General features: G+C 41.2%; 1 protein-coding gene across 1 annotated transcript in view; it reads left to right on the forward strand.

Annotated features, from left to right (window-relative positions):
* The window catches only part of PTCHD1 (patched domain containing 1), a 35,004-nt gene extending 23,167 nt beyond the window's left edge, over positions 1-11,837 (forward strand). The window contains exon 3 of the mRNA XM_061453272.1: positions 9,987-11,837. Coding sequence (XP_061309256.1) covers positions 9,987-11,641 — 1,655 coding nt within the window. The 3' untranslated portion in view covers positions 11,642-11,837. The remainder of the gene's footprint in view (positions 1-9,986) is intronic.
* The last annotated feature ends 7,247 nt before the right edge of the window (positions 11,838-19,084 follow it).

Here is a 19,084-nt window from a genome sequence, read left to right on the forward strand (position 1 = left end):
AAAGCTGTTAGGAGGTCTCCACATAGCATTCTCTTCTCCTATTTTGTTTTCTGATACGAATCTAAGCAGCGTGGTGACTTCATAGCAGCCTTCCAGTATCTGAAAAGGGCCTACAAGGGTGCTGGAGAGGGTCACTTCGTTAGGGACTGTAGCAATAGGAGAAGCAGTAGTGGGTTCAAACTTAAACAGGGGAAGTTTAGATTGGATATAAGGAAGAAGTTCTTTCCTGTGAGGGTGGTGAGGCACTGGAATGGGTTGCCCAGGGAGGTTGTGAATGCTCCATCCCTGGCAGTATTCAAGGCCAGGTTGGACAGAGCCTTGGGTGACATGGTTTCGTGTGAGGTGTCCCTGCCAATGGCAGGGGAGTTGGAACTAGATGATCGTAAGGTCCTTTCCAACCCTAACTATTCTATGATTCTATCTCATAATGCAAGACAAGCCCAGGGGTACTCAACATAATAACTCTATATCTAACTGCCTTTTTGGCTAGTGAGGCTTAAAGTACATGCATCGGTGGAGAATTCATCTTGCTAGCCACATCTGTCATTCCTTTATTATCCTGGCATCAGACTCTTCCCATCCTGGCAGCTTCCCTGATGCAGAAGGTGGTCGTGGCTCCCCTGAGGTACACCCTGGGGTCTGTACGCTGCCAGCAGTGGTGGCAGGCAGCCGCAGCCCTGTGCCCTCCTCCTCTTGTCATCCTCCGTGCGGAAAAACTAAGCCTTGGTCCCTGTCCCTTCAGATAACAGCTTAGGCGGGGCACTGTGCTTCCTGGGGGATTTTCAGATGTTTCCAATTTAAGGACAAGGAAGAGGCTTTCCTGGGAGGAGCAGGGCACTCTGGAACAGGGAGACCCTTTGGAGGCCAGCAGGAGTTAAATGCTCTCCTGCTGTTTGCCCCAGAACCATAGACCTGCACAAGACCCAGGTACTCAGTAGGTGAGTGTGCCATGCTGACATAAATATTGCAGCAGCTAAAACCAGATTTCACTAATGCTCAGCAACTTCTGTTGCACTGCATAAAATAGGACATTTAACTTTTGCCAGGTCTTTCATGAAAACAGAGGAGAGCAAGTCATACGTTTAAACAGAGTTGACAGCCGGCTATTTAAATGCCAAAACAAGCCCTTGCCGATTCTTAAGTGGAATTAAATATTCACTTTATATATAGAAAAGTAGATTTTGAACTATAACTTGCTTTGCTTATGTCTTTTTCAAAATAAAAAAGCCACTCAAGTTTTCTCTCAGATGTATTTCTGTTTCTAAAATGTGCTTATCTGACATTCTTGCTATCAGTTTAACAACAAAATCTCAAATATTACATTGGTTCAATACTAAAAAAAGAGTGATTAAAAAAAACACACACACACCCCCAAAAAAAAACAACAACAGAAAACCAGCATTTTCCCGAAGCCTAAATCAGTAATTTTTACTCTGGTGAAATCAATGGGACTGTTAAAGATTAACCACATGCATGGTGAATTACCCATATAATCTTTATAATCTTTTTAATTCTATTAATTAGAATTGAATTTGGTATAGTTTAAAAAATAATTTGAAAATGTAATGTTAAGTGAGAATATTCTTTTATTATTATTAATAGCTTTAAAATACATGTACTCCAAAAATAAAAAGTGGCAAACCATGTCACTGCCATTGCTGATTAGGGATTGTGATGAAAACTAGAATTTTGAATATCGAAGCATTAATTCTACTTATTTAAACTACTTCCCCTTCTCTTTGTTTCTTTTCCCCTTACATAGGTAAAAAATGACAGACATGTCTGCATGTGTTTTGTGTATGTGTATGTATTTCTTCAGTTAAGGATTTAGGTACAGAACGATTTTGATTTCAGTAGTAATATGTAGATCGTGCTCTTAAAATTACCTTGTGATGCATATGATTTTCTGAAACATCATCTCACTATTGCTTGTTTGCCATGATAAAAGATAGTACTGGGGAGTTTGCAATTGAGATTCATCAGTTACCCCAAGCATCACTGTCTGTGTCCCAACGACTTAGGGGGAGACCGAGAGCACGAGGATGATTTTTTCACGGCATTCTTTGTGCAAACATGTACTTTTTAGAATGACTCAGAAAGGACTGCACGTGGCCAAACCAGACTGTTGCACAGGAGAACAGAGAGCCAATCCTATGTGGCATTTCCAAATGTTAAGTTTAGAAACTTGGAAAATGTAGGATATTATGGCAGACATTCATTGCCAGAAAACTGGAATCAGAATCGCCCCGGTGCAGCAGATCCATCTGAGCTCCATGAGAGTCTTAAGAGTAACCTAACCACCTTTTAAGCCGTGCTTGGCAGTACTACATGAGACGTAAATGAGGCATCAACCTTGTGTTGGGCTTTCAGATGCACACTGTTTTCCTGCCTGTGCATTAAGCAGTTTTGAGCGCAGGCTTAACGGCCTAGAGAGCCTTTCTGCAGGATCTACTACTAAAAATAACATTGTGGTCTCACAGCATGAAGCACTGAGCACCAGCTGAAGATTCCTTCTCTGCATGCACCAACCAATGCAGTGTGTTGTATGGGGATGCTTTATCTTCAGCAGTGCGCTTCTGTGGGCACAGCCACCCACAGCTGTGAAACACAGCAGATACTGGGAGCATATTATCAAACATTTTGGTTTCTCTTATTCTGTTGCCAAGTAGATACAGTACAAAACAAAACTCTTTCTCTCCAAACACTGGGGCAGATTTTTATCTGGTATGAATGCACCAAGGAGCTCATGTTTTTGATCCTCGTAGTTAGCTGAGGAATGCATGGGCATGCCTGCAGCTTTCTGACAGCAATGGATGGTGCTGTTGTAAGCATGGTTGGAGAGATCAGCCTGACAAGTGAGGGTGAATGGCTAGTATTCAAATGTAAGCCCATCTCAGAGACTGATCTGCTGGTATCATGCCTAGATACCTAACAGACTTGACATATATAATTTCAGTATGTTTCTCTTTTGGAAAGATCCCAAGTCGGATGTTGACATCTGCAAGCATAGTATACCTTAGTGATATATGTGTAAAATTTAGTAGTCTTTAAAACAATAATTTCAAATACTGAACCCATCCAACGGCATTGTCGTAATATTTTTGAGGCATGTTGTCATACCTGTAATTCAGTTAGAATACAGGTATGTAGAGTCTGTGTGACAGGAGATTATAAAGTGTTGCAGTATGTGCAGCCTACACTTATATCGGTACATCCCATCCATTCTTGGTGTGTTGTTAATGCAGCTACCATGCTTGTGCACAGAGTTCAGGCTTACGTGGCCTTTGAACCTGTGCTTGGAGGTATGAAATGAAGTCAGGCTGCACTTGGGTGGCAGGGACTTTGCAGATGAGGATGCATTTGAGACTGCTCAACTGCCTACAGCCCTCAGTCCCCTTGCCATAATTTTTCTGATACAAACTCTGCTGCCTGGAAACACAGTTCATCAGATGAGTACCTTATAGGATGTTAGGATCACATAGGATTTTACTCTACACTGTGAACTGAGCTCCCACAAGTATTCAGGCAAGAGTAGGGAAAAGCAAGTAGGATTTGTAGTGCATTTTCTTTGCTCAGCAGAAATGTTTGGGATGGGCAAGTCTGCACGCAGTGGGATGTCTGCTGCCCTTGAGGTCTGACGTTCACGCAGCAAAACTGTGGTGTTGCAGCACTGTTTATGTTCCACAAAGGTGGGCATTGGTTAGAGCAACCCACAGTTTGTTGCAACACCGTGTTAACAATGATTCATCTGTTTGGCTCAACCCATGCCGCTAAATTGCTATAAACTCAGTGAAAACTGCTGTATGGGTTATGCTTAGTGCTGATTCTGTCTGCATGCTACAGTTATCTGTAGTATTTTAATATTCTAGTGAGAACAGGGTATGAAGCCAGGGATTTGCTTTAGCTGAATGCAAATTCTCTTGCTGTGCCTGCATATTCAGTAGCACTTTGAACTTGCTATATGTTCCAAGTTAAAATCATGCCTGCTGGGAGAGGCCACATGAGGCAGGTTGCGTATTTAGCCCACAGCTGGTTGATTGCAACTCCTGTGACAAAGGGAGTCTGGATTAGCAGTTTCGCTTGGCTTTTCAGAAGATGGGAGCTGCTGAGCTCACTGATCTAACTGGAAAAAATAAGTCAGCAGGGGGAAATTATCTCAGCCTCTTTGTTGACATTACTGTGGAGAGTAATCCCTGAGTTGACCAGTGTAACATTGTTATTTTTAATACTGTCAGCTAGGAAAATTCGTTGCACCTTCATTATATCATATGTTATTACAGGTATCATTTTGGAAAGGGCAAATCCTGCAGTATGATTCTGATCTCCTATGTACTAATTCTGTGCAAGTGCAGTTCTTGAGACCTTGCCTGCATTGGCAGAGAGCTGGGATATGAATTTATAGCATCCTAACTATTTCATGTTAATTCATCAGATATTTGTCTCTGTGGATGATATTTCACTCCACTTTGCATATGAATCAAGCTGTCCTTCATAGATTTGCACAAACAAAGCTGGTGCAACATAACTGGCCCTCTGTAAATTCACACACTTCTTTACAGCACACTAAATTCCTCTTGCAGACAAGTGCTCCTATTCAGTGGGATGATTTCAGGTTTAAATCAAACTAAGCGAGACAGCATTCATCCAGGTGAACTGATAGCATTACAAGGATGCAGTCATTACAATACAAGCAAAAATCTTAGATCCAAATCCAGACTTAACCTTGGTAACTCTGTCAGAGCATGCTTCCACTTCCATTTTTTGCCTACCAAGTTTACAAGGCTACCATACAACCTAGCATGACTCATTCCCAATTTCAGGAAGTCTTTTGTGGCAGCACTGTCAGGAAAAGATTTCAGGTTAAAAAATAAAAAAGGTTGCTGATGTTTCAAATCCCAACCATTCCTTTAGTACAATTTGGATTAGAAACAGGTGAATTAATAGTAATGAGGGAGCAGCAAACTTCTGTAGGGGACAGGAACCAGTGCCTGAGAAGGGGGAAACACCCCATACCCCAGCTTTGCTGATAGAGAAGTCTGTCCCCTTAGGAAGACAGTTTGGTGCTTTATTAGTCTTAAATCTGGCAGGTAATGGGCAACATACATACTGGTGCAGCATTCAGCTCACTGAAGTGGAGATCAATCATTATTAGTGTTTTGTGTGCCACTGCATTAAAATGGGATGAATAAAATTAATTACCCCTAAAATGCGACCTTCCCCAGAGAAGGCTGTAACTTCACAGCCTGTAAGTGGTACTTTATTCAGAGAGATTTTACTCAAGCATCAAACACACAGAGAGACATGCAACCTTCGAAACAGTAAGAACAAAAAAATGAGACCCACAGTGTAGCATTACTCTCTGCTTTCATAGATGGGTAAAACTGCAAGAAAAGGAACCCAAACCTTTTTCTCAGTCATTCCTGTTACATTTTCTTACAGAAGAAGTCTATTTAATACCCCAGCCTCATTACAATAAGACCAAAACCTCACATGATTTTAGTGTAAAATTGAACATATCCCTTAATCTCTAAACAATAAAAGTGGGAAGCAGCCTTTGTTTCAGGGAAGTAATTAAGCCAAATTAATAGAGAGCTGGTCTGCGACTCCGGTGACAGGGAGGTTGCTTCATTGCCCTCTCACAGGCTTTGGGGCTGCTTTAAATCCCTTCACCCCTCTCTGCTTCAGTCTCGCAATTTTCCAGGCAGGAACAGAGCCAACTTTAAGCCTAGGCCACCGATGCCCCTTCGTAAAGGCCTCTTGCTTGAATAACCACTCAGCAGGGGAAAGGATGCATTTATTTTCTGAGATTTTGAAATGGTACTAGAAAGAACAGTTTAAGTGCTGCACATAAATAGTGTTTAAAATGAGGTAAATAATTTGATTATTTCAAGGAAGATAAAATAATTGCCTTAGTTTTCACAACTTCCTGCAAGTGCTTTTTTCTCTCATGCATGCTTTGCTTGATTTTGCAGAGCATGTGTAATTGCAAGACAAATTGTAAGGCAAACGAAACTCTTTATAGCATTTTCAGACTACTCATAAAAACACTGTGTTTAAGCTAGGAATAATTTATTGTTTTTATTGCTGGTAGTGTTATTAGCTTCTAAAGTTAAAGATAGCCCACATCAGCCTGTAAAAAAAAATATGATTAAGCACCCCAGAAATAACAGTGACTATCTGCTTCATTTTCTTTGGCTACAAAAGCCAGAATTTCTGTTCTCAGTCATCCAAGGCATGTGGTAGGAGTATATCCTACAATGCAAACCCATGGGAAAAAAAGAATAAGGAAGAAAGGTCCCCATTTTATCCAATACCTTTCTCCTATTTCCATAACATTTTCTTTTGCCCTTTTAGAACCCTTTTTCCTTAAAAAAAAAAAAAAAATAAATCTATCTTTCCACGTACTCCTCCTTCTTAGCTCATGGTTGTACAGCCTGACTATAGGGCAGGACCAGTGAATCATAATAGCAAATGTCAACAGGAAAAGATCTCCAATAGCCCATTAGCTGTTTGAGTTCATATTTATTATTTACTGAGTGACTGTGAATAATGAACAAATTGCACTAAATCATTACAGATTTGTGGCTTAATCTCTATTAAAAAGGGAAAATTGGTCAAAGCAATTACAGAATTTATTTGCAAGGAAAAAATGCCTTCTTCTCATTTGTATATAGACTAGACAAAGCACCAGCAAGAGGAATAGAGGTAATCAGTGCATATCATTTAGGGATGCAAAAAAATGGAAACTCTGAAATGACAGAAAACTGAAATAAATTCTCAGAAAATGTTTCCATGGAGTTATGTGCCATAATCTATGTGGATTACACTTGTATGAGCATCAGCGAGTTAGATGACATTGGAGGCTGTCACCCCTTGTTGTGCTTGTGGTTGGTATTTGAAGGAGTAAATTAGGTTAGGTAAATCCCATTCTAGTTTAAAAAGGCTAGTCTTTGGACTGTCATGCCTAATTTTTGCACAAGTTTGGGGCATCAGTGCTACTGATGCAAAAAGGGTGCAAGTTTGGCAATTTAGGCTTGTCTTCCTAAAGGTAAACAAGAATGTTGTAGCTGTTATACAAGTGGACAGAGGAATCACAGGCTCTACAGTTGAAGAAAAATCCCAATTCCTACCATGCAGATTGTGTAGCAAACAAAAGGAACCTGTCCTAAAATAGAAGAGTATCTAAATGTTTTTCTGTTGGCTTTGTGGAGCACATGTGGTGACGCCTCTTCATGCCTTTACTTGAGCAGTTCTCTAAATCAGATTCCATTTTAGGGTAGTCTCAAAGGTTGTGTAAGAGCAAATTGTGGTTTTATGCTTCCTACTTAAAGAAAATCGGTGGTATCAGGAGTCATGTTATCAGACATTATCCAAAATCTTATACCTGTTAAAAAGTCATGCTCAGCATTGTATTTAATTAGCTCTAAATTCTTTTTATCATAGCAAAGTCAAGAGCTTTCCAAGTTAATGCGGCTATTTGAGTATTTTTATGCAAGAGCCTATTAACACTGTAATGTTTTTTTACAAAAACATGCTATAACTAAAGCTCACGATGGAATTTGTAATATTCAATGACTTCATTTTATTCTGTTTTGCTCACTCTAAGCTAATGCATATGATGCTATATGAAATTCTCAGACAAGCCTGTCTGCAGGACTTATGGGAGCCATAAATGGATTAAACCTCTCACTCCCTGCTTTGGCAAGTGATCAGTTACATTTAAATAAAGGTCAGTCTGTCTTTACAAAGAGCACACTGAAAGCAAGCTTAATAGCTTTCCCTACCGGGCCTAGAACACAACTATATGAAGCATAATTAGCAACAGGGTGCCAGTCACTGATCGTGCTTTTTCACTTGATTTTACATCTGGGGACTTCCAATATTCCCCATTAGCTTTAAGAGGGGGCACGGTGCTAGTTACCAAATTGACAGTCTTGACCTGGCCTCTGAAAGCAGCTGTAAAACATTGCTTGGGAAAGTTAAGATAAATGCCAAATGCCATACCAAAACCGGGACTGTAATATTGCTACAAATTGGACATTCGTGGTCCATGTCATGATTCCAAATGACAACACAGGTAAGATATCTAATCTACATGAGAGCACAGACTTTGTTATTCTAAATACCAGATGACTGTGATAAGGAGACACACCAGCTGTCCTATTATCTCATCTTACGAGCTCTGTGTTTTGAATTCTTTATAAAATACCCCATACCTATTTTTTCAGCATTAACAGACTGACCAGCTCTGCCATCTGTTGAAATATAGATAGGATATTCCTTGCAGGAAGGGTGGAGTAAATCAGCTACAGCTTCCAGTACAGTAAAAGGTACTGACCACAGAAGCGTTATTTTCTCAAGTTAATTAAATATTTAGCCTACATGATATATTTAAGAATAAATGTCATCATAGAATCACAGAATGGCTTGTGTTGGAAGGGACCTAAAAGATCATCTAGTTCCAGCCCCCCTAACATATCCTCTGTTTTTCTGGTTCTTCACAATGCCTCATTAGTTTGGGGGTTTCTTAACTGATATTGTGGCAAAAGTGATACTCATCTACAGGCAGAGAGAACAGAGCTAACAGAGCAATTTCGGTACTCTGCAGACAGCCTGAAATTCTAAGAGATCTGTGAATTACCTTGACCTGCCTGATGAGCATCAGCCTCAAAAGTCCAGTGATTGCACTTTAGGGTCATCTGCAACTAATTTAGCATTTATAATTTTATCTAATGTTATCAGGGAATGGGTAAGAGCAAAACACTGTGGACTCGCTTTTGGGAATTTCTGGAGATAATGCAAGAGCAGACCAGAGAGGTAGCAAGGGGACAGCAAAAAGAGCAAAAGAATAAGGAGGAGTAATTAAAAGACAGTAAAAAAGATGGGATTAGATGGAAAGGAACTATTAAGAAAAAATGAACATGATGTGAATTACTATGGGAAAATATTAGTGTCTTACATTTTAGATGTGATGCAAAGACTGTACTTTTTTGTTCTTCTCTGTGTAAAATATCAAACTAGTTTTATCTCAGCCACTCTCACCTTATAGCTGGTCGATGGCTGCCTTCCCAGCTCAGGTCCGCTACGAGAGAGCAGAGGTCTGTGTCCTCTAAATGCACCTTGGTTATCAGTCACAAAATAGAAACTGTAACAGGAAGATGAGCAACCAGGGATTAAGATAAGCCCATGTACTTTTCCTGATTTACCTGCACTTCGGGGTTAAACACAGGATTCTAGGTCTGCAGGTCCATCTCCTTTCATGACTGCTATATCTGTTTTAAGAGTTAATTACAAAGTGTAGGAACTGCCAAGAAAAATAGAGCTGTATTTGGTTTTACAAACCCTTAAATATAGTAAAGTAAGAAGACTAATGCCTTAAGCACTTCCATATCAGTTCTACCATTCTGCATCTTTAAAATAAATTTGTGCTTTTTTAGTGTGTTCTGTTTCTAGGATTTCTTTTTCCTGACGGAAAATTTGTTTAGGAGGTGGAAAAATCAGTGGCTGATTTAACTGACAATTTTCAGCTTATATGGAAATTTTATTTTTTACAGATTTTCCACAAAACAGCCAACTAAATCTCTGCTTCCAGCATAAGGCACTTCAAGGTTGTATTTCTTTGTTTTCACCACAGGCCATATCCCATCACCAGGAAAAACTAATTTCAAAGCATCTTCCGTCGCAGGCACACCAAAATAATGAAGTGAAACAGCCAATCAGAAAAAAAATCCTTTTTCTTTAATCCATCAACCCTGCACCAGCGATGCAGAACTCTCCTCAAGCTCTGGCATTAAGGTTTGCTAGTCAGGTGGCAAATGCACTCCTGTGGCTTAGACCTCCATAATAATATCTCTCTTCTGCAGGACGTTTGCTTCAAGCACTGGTAACAGCCAGATGTGTCTCCTTTGAGTCTTTTAGCATGTCTGCGTTATGTTTTTCCACGTTGATTTGAGTACTTTAAACACCCGCTTTGTTCTCTATTGTAGGTCATGGTTTATATGGGACTTTTGAAATGTTGTCCTCCTGGAGGAAGACTAGAGAAGACCAACACGTTAAAGAGAGGACTGCAGCTGTATTTGCAGACTCCATGCTCTCGTTTTCTCTCACCACTGCCATGTACCTGGTCACTTTTGGAATAGGTGCCAGTCCCTTCACTAACATTGAAGCAGCCAGGATTTTCTGCTGCAATTCCTGTATTGCAATTTTCTTCAACTACCTCTATGTACTCTCCTTTTATGGTTCCAGCCTGGTGTTTACTGGCTACATAGAAAACAACTACCAGCATAGTATCTTCTGCAGAAAGGTACCAAAGCCAGAGGTATTGCAAGAGAAGCCTGCATGGTATAGGTTTCTTCTGACAGCCAAATTCAGCGAGGACACAGATGATTCAGAGGAAACAAACACTTACGAGAGTCATCTTTTGGTGTGGTTCCTGAAACGATATTATTGTGACTGGATAACAAACACTTATGTCAAGCCTTTTGTAGTTCTCTTTTACCTTGTTTATATTTCCTTTGCCTTAATGGGCTACCTGCAGGTCAGTGAAGGGTCAGACCTGAGCAACATCGTAGCGACTGCGACACGGACTATTGAGTATACAACTGCCCAGCAGAAGTATTTCAGTAACTACAGCCCAGTGATTGGGTTCTACATTTATGAGTCGATTGAGTACTGGAATACCAGTGTCCAAGAGGATGTACTGGAGTATACCAAGGGCTTTGTGAGGATATCTTGGTTTGAAAGCTACTTAAATTACCTTAGGAAACTCAACATATCCACTGGGTTGCCCAAGAAGAACTTCACTGATATGTTGAGGAACAACTTCCTGAAGACCCCTCAGTTTGCCCATTTTTCAGAGGATATCATCTTTTCCAAGAAATACAACAATGAAGTTGATGTCGTGGCATCCAGGATGTTCTTGGTGGCCAAGACAATGGAAACTAAGAGGGAAGAACTTTATGACCTCTTGGAGACCCTGAGGAAGCTCTCTCTCACCTCCAAGGTGAAATTCATTGTTTTCAATCCATCATTTGTGTACATGGATCGTTATGCTTCTTCAGTGGGAGCACCCTTACAAAACTCCTGCATTAGTGCTTTATTTCTGCTCTTCTTCTCTGCATTCCTCGTGGCAGACTCTCTGATCAATGTCTGGCTCACTCTAACTGTTGCCTCAGTTGAATTTGGAGTTATAGGTTTTATGACCTTGTGGAAAGTGGAACTAGATTGTATTTCTGTGTTGTGCTTAATTTACGGAATTAATTACACAATTGACAACTGTGCTCCACTGTTATCAACCTTTGTCCTGGGCAAAGAGTTCACAAGAACTAAATGGGTGAAAAATGCCCTGGAAGTGCATGGGGTAGCTATTTTGCAGAGCTACCTCTGCTATATTGTTGGTCTGATTCCTCTTGCAGCTGTGCCTTCAAATCTGACCCGTACACTGTTCAGGTGCTTGTTTTTGATAGCATTAGTCACCTTCTTTCACTGCTTTGCCATTTTACCTGTGATACTGACTTTCCTGCCACCATCCAAAAAGAAGAGGAAAGAGAAGAAGAATCCTGAAAACCGTGAGGAAATAGAGTGTGTTGAAATGGTGGATATGGATAGCACCCGAGTGGTTGACCAAATTACAACAGTCTAACTTGTTTGTTTGTTGCTTTTTTTACACTAGGTCTTACTGAGGAAAAAGAGGAAAAAAAAAAATAAGAAGAAAGAAACCAGTAGTGACTAAATATCTGAGGACAGGAAGGGGTTTGGATGTTTTCCTTCTCCCCACCCCCACCCCAAGCTAAATCCAGGAATATTCAAAATGATGGGAGAAATTAGATTTTTTTTTTTTTTTTTAAAGAGCTGGGGGGATTGTACCTTGCTCAGCTCCTGTAACAGGTATTACGAGAGAATTTGCACACACATGCAAGGGGGGGGGGGGGGGGTGTTGAATTTCAGACACATGAAGTAAGATCTAATGAGAGAAGTTGGGTTCTTAAGCAGCTCTCTGCATGGTCTGTACTGCAGATGCTGCAATTATTGTGGCTAAACCCAATCAGACTGAAAGGTCAACTGTCAAGGCTGAAGTAGCACTAAATGTTCGCTGGATGTAAAGGCTTTACAAACTTTCTGCACAGCAATAACTCAAGTCAGTGAGTCAGCTCTTATAGGTCTTAGCCATCACATTTAATTTTTCTTTTCTCCCCTAATTTAAACATTTATGCAAGACTGTGTAAAAGATAGCAAACTGTACTGGGAAAGAAGGCACAGCAACCAAATGCTTTCCAAACACTTTCATGTTAAAAATCACATTTTTCTCCCAAAAATAACATTATTTGAAAATGTAAATCATCCCTTGTAACATTTTTAATCATGGTTTTATAGTGGTTTCTTTTTCTTATAAAAACAAAAAAGAACAAAAAAAGAAAAAGAAAAAAAATCCCAGTGGCTCTGTCACTCTAGGAAAATATGTAACTTTATTTTATACATGTCTCGCTACTAGTTAAACATGTAATCTGCTTTACCAACTGTAATTTTGTTAGCACTCTACTAACACATGAGTGTATCTAGCAGCAGACAGAAGATGGTGTACTGAATATTTCAGCACCGACATCCATGACAAAAACCTCAAATACTAAAATGTCATCAAGAAAGTGAATGTTAGGGCTCTTCTAGTGAGAGCCTGTTTCAGGCCATTCACTGGTAATGCACACTAAGAGGATTAGTGGGTAGTTTTGCATAATGTATAACTTAATCCCTCTATCTTCCTAGTACCTGTAAAGCAATAGACCTTGCAGCTATGGGCTCTTCCAAAAGACAGTCGACCATCAGAGTTGTATGGAAAACACCCAAGGTTAGGACTGCAGTTTGGCAGCTGTTTAGCACAAGTTTAACAACGTCTCCAAAGAGCCCATATCTAAGGGGCCTATTGAAAACACCACATCTGAGAGAAGGAAAAAAAACAAACAAACAAACCAAAATTATAAATACTGCATTACTGAATCTTTTTGGAGCCGTGAGTTCTAAACCAATAATTCTGTCAGCATCTGTGATGTGGAGTAATACAGATAAAGCAGCATCTCGTTCCTCCTCTACCCCCTCCACCCTTAAGAGCAACAGGTTCATTACACTAAGGTTTTATCATGAGGTTGAACCCCAGTGGGGTTATAGAAGCCAATTCTGTAGGTTTTGCTGAGAGTACTCCAACTATACATTGCTTGTCAAAACCCATTTGCAGAAAGCTGGCTGGTGTCTCATGAATATACAATGTATGGACCATTGCTTTTTGGTTCAAGATGAATGTACTGCAACTTGACTCCTTTTTACAGCTCACCCAGAAAATAAGAGCACTGGAAAAGTTTTCAGCAGTTGACACAGTGTTTGCCTCAATAACAGCATCTGGAGCGTAAAGGGATAATTCAGGAGCGATGGGGCTCGGACCTGTGGGAGTGCTATAACTCAGGAGGCTGCCTGTTCCCCATGCAGTGGTTAGTACATACCACAGGGTCACAAGCCCAGGGTATGCTTCATTGTATGAAACTTCTTTTTAGCATCCAATCCCAGTGATCCCCCAAAACACACAGTGCAAAACCCACAAATGCCACCTAGTGAATATTCATTTTCAAGCAAAGAGATACTTCTGAAGCTTCCTCCCTAGTAGAAAATAAGATAACCAGATATTTTGTCCTGAAGCAACATGTTATGCACTGGTTAGCAAAACAAGTCGGCGGTGCAGCTGGCAACGTTTATTTTCCCCTGGATAATACCCTTCTCTGACCAGAAGGAAAGGAAGCTGTGTCCAGGAACGCACAGGCTCTTTGCTTGAACAAACAACGTTTGCTGCTGGGAAGCTGTAATAACTTCAGCCTTGGCAGAAAACAGGCGGACACCTTGAACACAGCCAAATGAAGTTGAGGCTACAGGAAAGATCTGTTTCCCCTGTTTTCTTTAGACTCAGGCCTGGGCCTACGTTTTCCAGCCAAAAATCTTTCCTTAAATAATACTTCACTGTAGATTTTATGTTATGGTTATTATGTCATTTGAATAACAGTCACCTTATCTCCTGGCTGTCAACAGGCAGCTGCAGTGGCTTTTAAACTTCTGAGGGCATTAGCAAATTAGTTGAGAGTTAGAGAGGAATCACAAAACGCTTTTGGCAGCAGCAATCTACTGGCTTGTGGGACAGGTGGAAATAGGAGATGTGTGAAAGAGGTTGTTTGTACACTGCAGAGAGGAATACATGGCTAATGCTGATTTTACACCTCTGCTATCCCTGATGCTATCACTTGCAAACACCAGACGCAAAGATGGCTACCATAAACCTCTTTACGTCTAATTGAAATGCATAGATAGGAGCATCTTGAAAGAGATGTCCAAAGACAAGCTTGTAGTTTCACAGATCTCATTAAATCTCAGCATGTGAGGCCTTCAGAGATCTTCAGAGAAAGGTGATAAAACCAATGATAAAGTTACTTCTCTATCTCCAAACCTGTCACAAAAAGGATGTGGAGGCACTCCTATGGCAAATTGCCACAGGGCATGCCTGGGAGTCCACAGAAGACAGGGTGAGCAGACATGCAGCCCATTTCCTTTCCCCCAGGCAGAGCATGACATGTAAATCCTTTCTGAAGAATGCTTGTCCACCCCGTTCCTAAAAATCTTTAAAGGCAGATTCCTCCCCCCAGTGCCATGTTACCCCACTGGTAACTAGTAACTCCTGCTGTTTGTCTTGTACTGGAACGGGGAAGATAAGCTGTGCCTCTGCGCAGAGAGCAACAGGACAGGCAGGAGGCAGTCTGTGAAGCTTCCCCTCAGCAGAGCCAAAAACAACAACCATACGTTTTTCACTGTGTTTCGCCTCAAGCTGCCAGCCTACTCCCCACCTCCAGGCTTAGTGAGGTAAAGCCATGAAAATGGCCAGGCGTAGTACTCAGCCCAGATCTGTTTGATTTCTGCCTGAATCCTGATGTACCTGAGCGATGCACCAAATACTCCTTCTTTACAGGAGAGGCTTGAATACCTCAACACAAACCAGAAACGGCATGTTCTCAAGGTTTCAGACTATGCTAAGCCACTTTGGCCTTCCTCCTCTTTGACTTTTTCCCCTAGAGCTATTATCTTCACCAAAGTCAATTGGTCCTCACCGCGCCAATTGATTAATAGGTGCAGATACTGTGCTCTGTCTCAGTCCAAAGCTACCCCAGTGGCTAACTGTGCATAAGATTTTATCCTTACTGGTGAACCTTCATTTTGGAAGACTACCTAGGCTTAAACAGTTTTTTTGTCATACTCTTCAGTGGCTTTTTAGCCCAGGTATCACTGTGGTTTTATTTGCAATACAGATGACCCATTTTTTGTATAAATTCAGAGAGTAGAACAGAGTATTATACACTGTCAGGCACTGATTAAAATGTAACAGCAAAAATTTAAGCTAAGGCTAACAAGACTGTGTGGGACTGTGGCTCACTGGGCACATGTATCTTCTACAAACATTACAGTTTCCATACAGTAAGATATAGTGTACAGTATATTTTTACTATGGGGTAAGCAGAGGGAAAAAAAAGAACAGCCTAAGTGCATATGATCATCAAGATCAGTCCAGTTTTCTTGTAACATAATTCCTAATGTTGTCTTAGCACAAGTTCATTTTCGATTTACAAGTATTCTAATTGGAGGAAAAAATGAAGAGAGAAAAGTTGGTATAACTGGAATAACTGCGCTATAAAAATTAATTTATGAAGCCAGAATTTTCTGCCCAAAGCTTTACATGAAAGTGTTCTAGTTAGATTAAAATTAGAACTGTGAAGGTTGAGAAAAAGCTATCTGGCAAAGAAAAAGAACTTTTTTTCCAAAGACAAGCAAACACATTTATCATGGTCAATTGCATGAACCTGGAGAGAAAACAGTACCTGAGGTTACATTGAGCCACGTGAGGATTCACATCTCCTCTCAGAAGCTTTCTGAGCCAGCACTGAATTCAGGTAAAATGTGTACTATAAATTGAAAGGTGCACTTTAAAATGCTCTTCTCTAGGCTGACTGTCCTATGAGCTTCCAGATCCCACCTCAGCCAACATCTTGTTTATTTTTATTCCAAGAGAAAAACAAAACAGAGTGGCAGCACAACTGGGCAGAGTTCAGTCGAGTCAGAAGGAAGACTATGCATTCCCTTGAAAACAGTGAGAAAGACAGAAACAGCTCTTTAGCAAGTGGGCTTTGTGGGAGAACTGATTGCTTCAAAAATTAGCAAACTGGTGTTTGCTCAATTGTTAACTTTTGAAGCAGATAGTATGTTCAAGGAGGTGCAGGGAAGCGAAGCAGGGTTAACAGGAGTTAGCCTGGAGTTCACTATAGACCCCCTTACATTAGCTACTCTTGTGTGCCTGGGGGTGCAGAGGGGCAGGGACAGCTCTGTTTTGTGGGCATGGGAGATGCCAGACCAGCCGCTGCGACAGGGTCATTTCCCATGTCCCTGTCCCACAGTCCAGCCTGGCAGCTCTCAGGGCATGCACAGCCAGCAGCATGCAGGTGCTCCCGTGCGCACACAGGTAGCTCCTCATGTGCCTCATGTTACGACAGTGCTGCTGGGTTTTGCTGAGCCAGAACATGCATGATAAGGCACAGGCTCCATGGGAAGACACTTTCTGGAAGACCCTGGTTAGAAAGGATTACTCACAGCTTTCTCCCCTTCACCCCGGCCTCTGTGGGTGTTAAAACCCCGAGACATACAAATCAAGTTGTACAATTAGCTATGTAGGGGCAAAGTATTTCTTCCCTGCATTTATCACTAAAACTACTTGTCATTTATTTTCTTATAAATGTTTAGAAATAAGTAAGCCTTCCTGGGGTACACGCAAGTGCGATGAGAACAGGGCATGGAAGGAAGAGAGCCCCTTCTCCTCCCCAAAGGTGGGCAGTATCTTCTACCCATAGGCCAGGCACCGCACCATCACTGCAGGGCACCCCCAGGGGTCCCAGCCCAGTGCAAGTGCAGGGAAACCTTATCTCCCTTCACCCCCTCCCCAATCTCATTAGAGAACAGGGAGGAGCTCCTCTCGCTCCAAACTGTGGGGGTGTTTAGAGAAAGACATGGCAAAAGCATCCTGGGAAGGAATTCAAACACATATTCCTCCCCACGGTACATAGGCTGGGGCAGAGCAGCATGCCCAGCATGCCACCACTCACCTTATCGTGGTCCTGGCACAGCTTCCTGCCTAGAGAGAGGGCACCTCAGCATCACCTGTGGCTGCCCAGGGCAGCCGCTTCTCAGGCAAGAGATGGTCTGATGTCATTGGCGTTCTGCAAGTCATCATCCTTTTTTAATTTGAGAAAAGGAAAAAAAATCAGCATAAATAATTCTAAATTATTTAAAATCCAAGAAGTCTTAATCTGTGTGTCAAATAAATGGCTTGCAAGATGTCAGGGGTTTTTGTTTGGGATTTTTTAACCTATTTTTACTATTTTTGTATTAATTTAGGAAAAAAAAATTGTATAATGAATCTCAATGTATAGCATAAGCCTAAAATAAAATGGCTGTCTCTCTCTTTGCTTCTTGTGCTCCCAAACTGCTATACAAGTCCCATGCCATCACCACCCTAACAAACTGATTTGCCTGGCCTAATCCAAATAATCACTCTGTGCACCCTTTCCAACATCAGAGAGGGGTGGTGGAGCAGCTCAGGGGGAGCAGCAGCATCCCGAAGACAAAGGGTGCCCTTCTTCTTCAGTACTCCCTGTTGTCCTGGGCTGCATAATGCTCAGCAGCAAGCACAGGGAAAATGCATTCACTTCACATCTGTTCATTTCCATGTCAGTGGGATCCAAACCCTTTTTGCAGGTTGTTCCTAGCTAATCCATCTAGGAAACTCAACCTAAGCAGGCGACCAACATATAAGGTAAAATCTCAAACGGATTTGATCAAAAATTTAGGGTTATCTGCTCAAACAAGAACTAGACCTACTGAGATCTGGTAGGTAGACCTGAAGTATTACTATTAAACAGAATTCTTACTATTAAAAGTTTTCATATCAACACCTTAGCATCCACAAACTTAGGAAGCCACATCATCACTGAGAGACCCACCCCCTTGCTTCCCGGCAGAACCACAGCTGCTGGCCCAGGATCTTCCCATAACAGTGATATATCATACTTTTCCCACATCCAGGTAGACCACCCTTTTACACCTTTTTGTCATATTTTGGAGGAGAGCAGCAACCCTGAACCAACTGGTTCAGTGAAGAAGCAAACCACCATGGCTAGAGCTAAGGGTGATATTTGCAGATGCTCTGTTACACCTGGTTGCAGCAATTAAATAAGAAGCAGTTTACTGTAAAAAGCAGGTGAGCCAGACCAAAACCCAGTCACTGCAAACAGCAGCAGGCCTGAGAACTAATGGGGTTCTGCCTGCCAAGGGCTTTTGGCCACTTTAGTTTAGTGGGAAGTTTGCGTCTGCAACCTAAAGGTGACTCGTATCACCTGTTACAGGTCCTGGCCTTGTCCCTTCCAGTCACTGTTTCTTGTGTTGCCTTAAATTCAGGATCCACAAGCACTATTTCCAAAAATTCTGGCTGAAACAGAAAATCAAATTACATCTATTTTCTAATTGCTAACCTAATGTAAGAGACGCTACATCTAAGCGCCGCATTGGAGCTAAGAGGGCAAAACTCCCATACAAGACTGGTGTGCCTCATTTGTCTGTGTTAGTGAGAGCTCCTTCACACAGTTCTCCATAGATCTAATTTACAAAAATCAGGCTTTTCAAATGTTTAATCAGTATATTTTATTCTGAAAAATCATCATTATGTGTATATTCAAATTAGAGGCATGTTAAGTCTGATTTTTTTAGGTTACCGGGAAATACATTTGAGCCCAACAAGCATTCACAAATGAGATGTCTGAATTCCATGTGTACTTCTTACACTGCTGCATGCAAATCAGAATATTCCAAAATACCACGTTTCCTTATTTGTACCACTAATTTGCACACAGAAACTAAGCAGGAATTACAGACTCAAAACAGTGATGTGTGCTCATGTTTACATACACTGTAATTATCACTTAAAGGTACAAAGATGAATGAATTTACTGAGGAGAACAGG

This window comes from Pezoporus flaviventris, unplaced genomic scaffold (assembly GCF_033815535.1).
Source record: "Pezoporus flaviventris isolate CSIRO_AGI_PZ_B2104156 unplaced genomic scaffold, CSIRO_AGI_Pfla_v1 ptg000015l, whole genome shotgun sequence".
Lineage (NCBI taxonomy): Eukaryota > Metazoa > Chordata > Aves > Psittaciformes > Psittacidae > Pezoporus > Pezoporus flaviventris.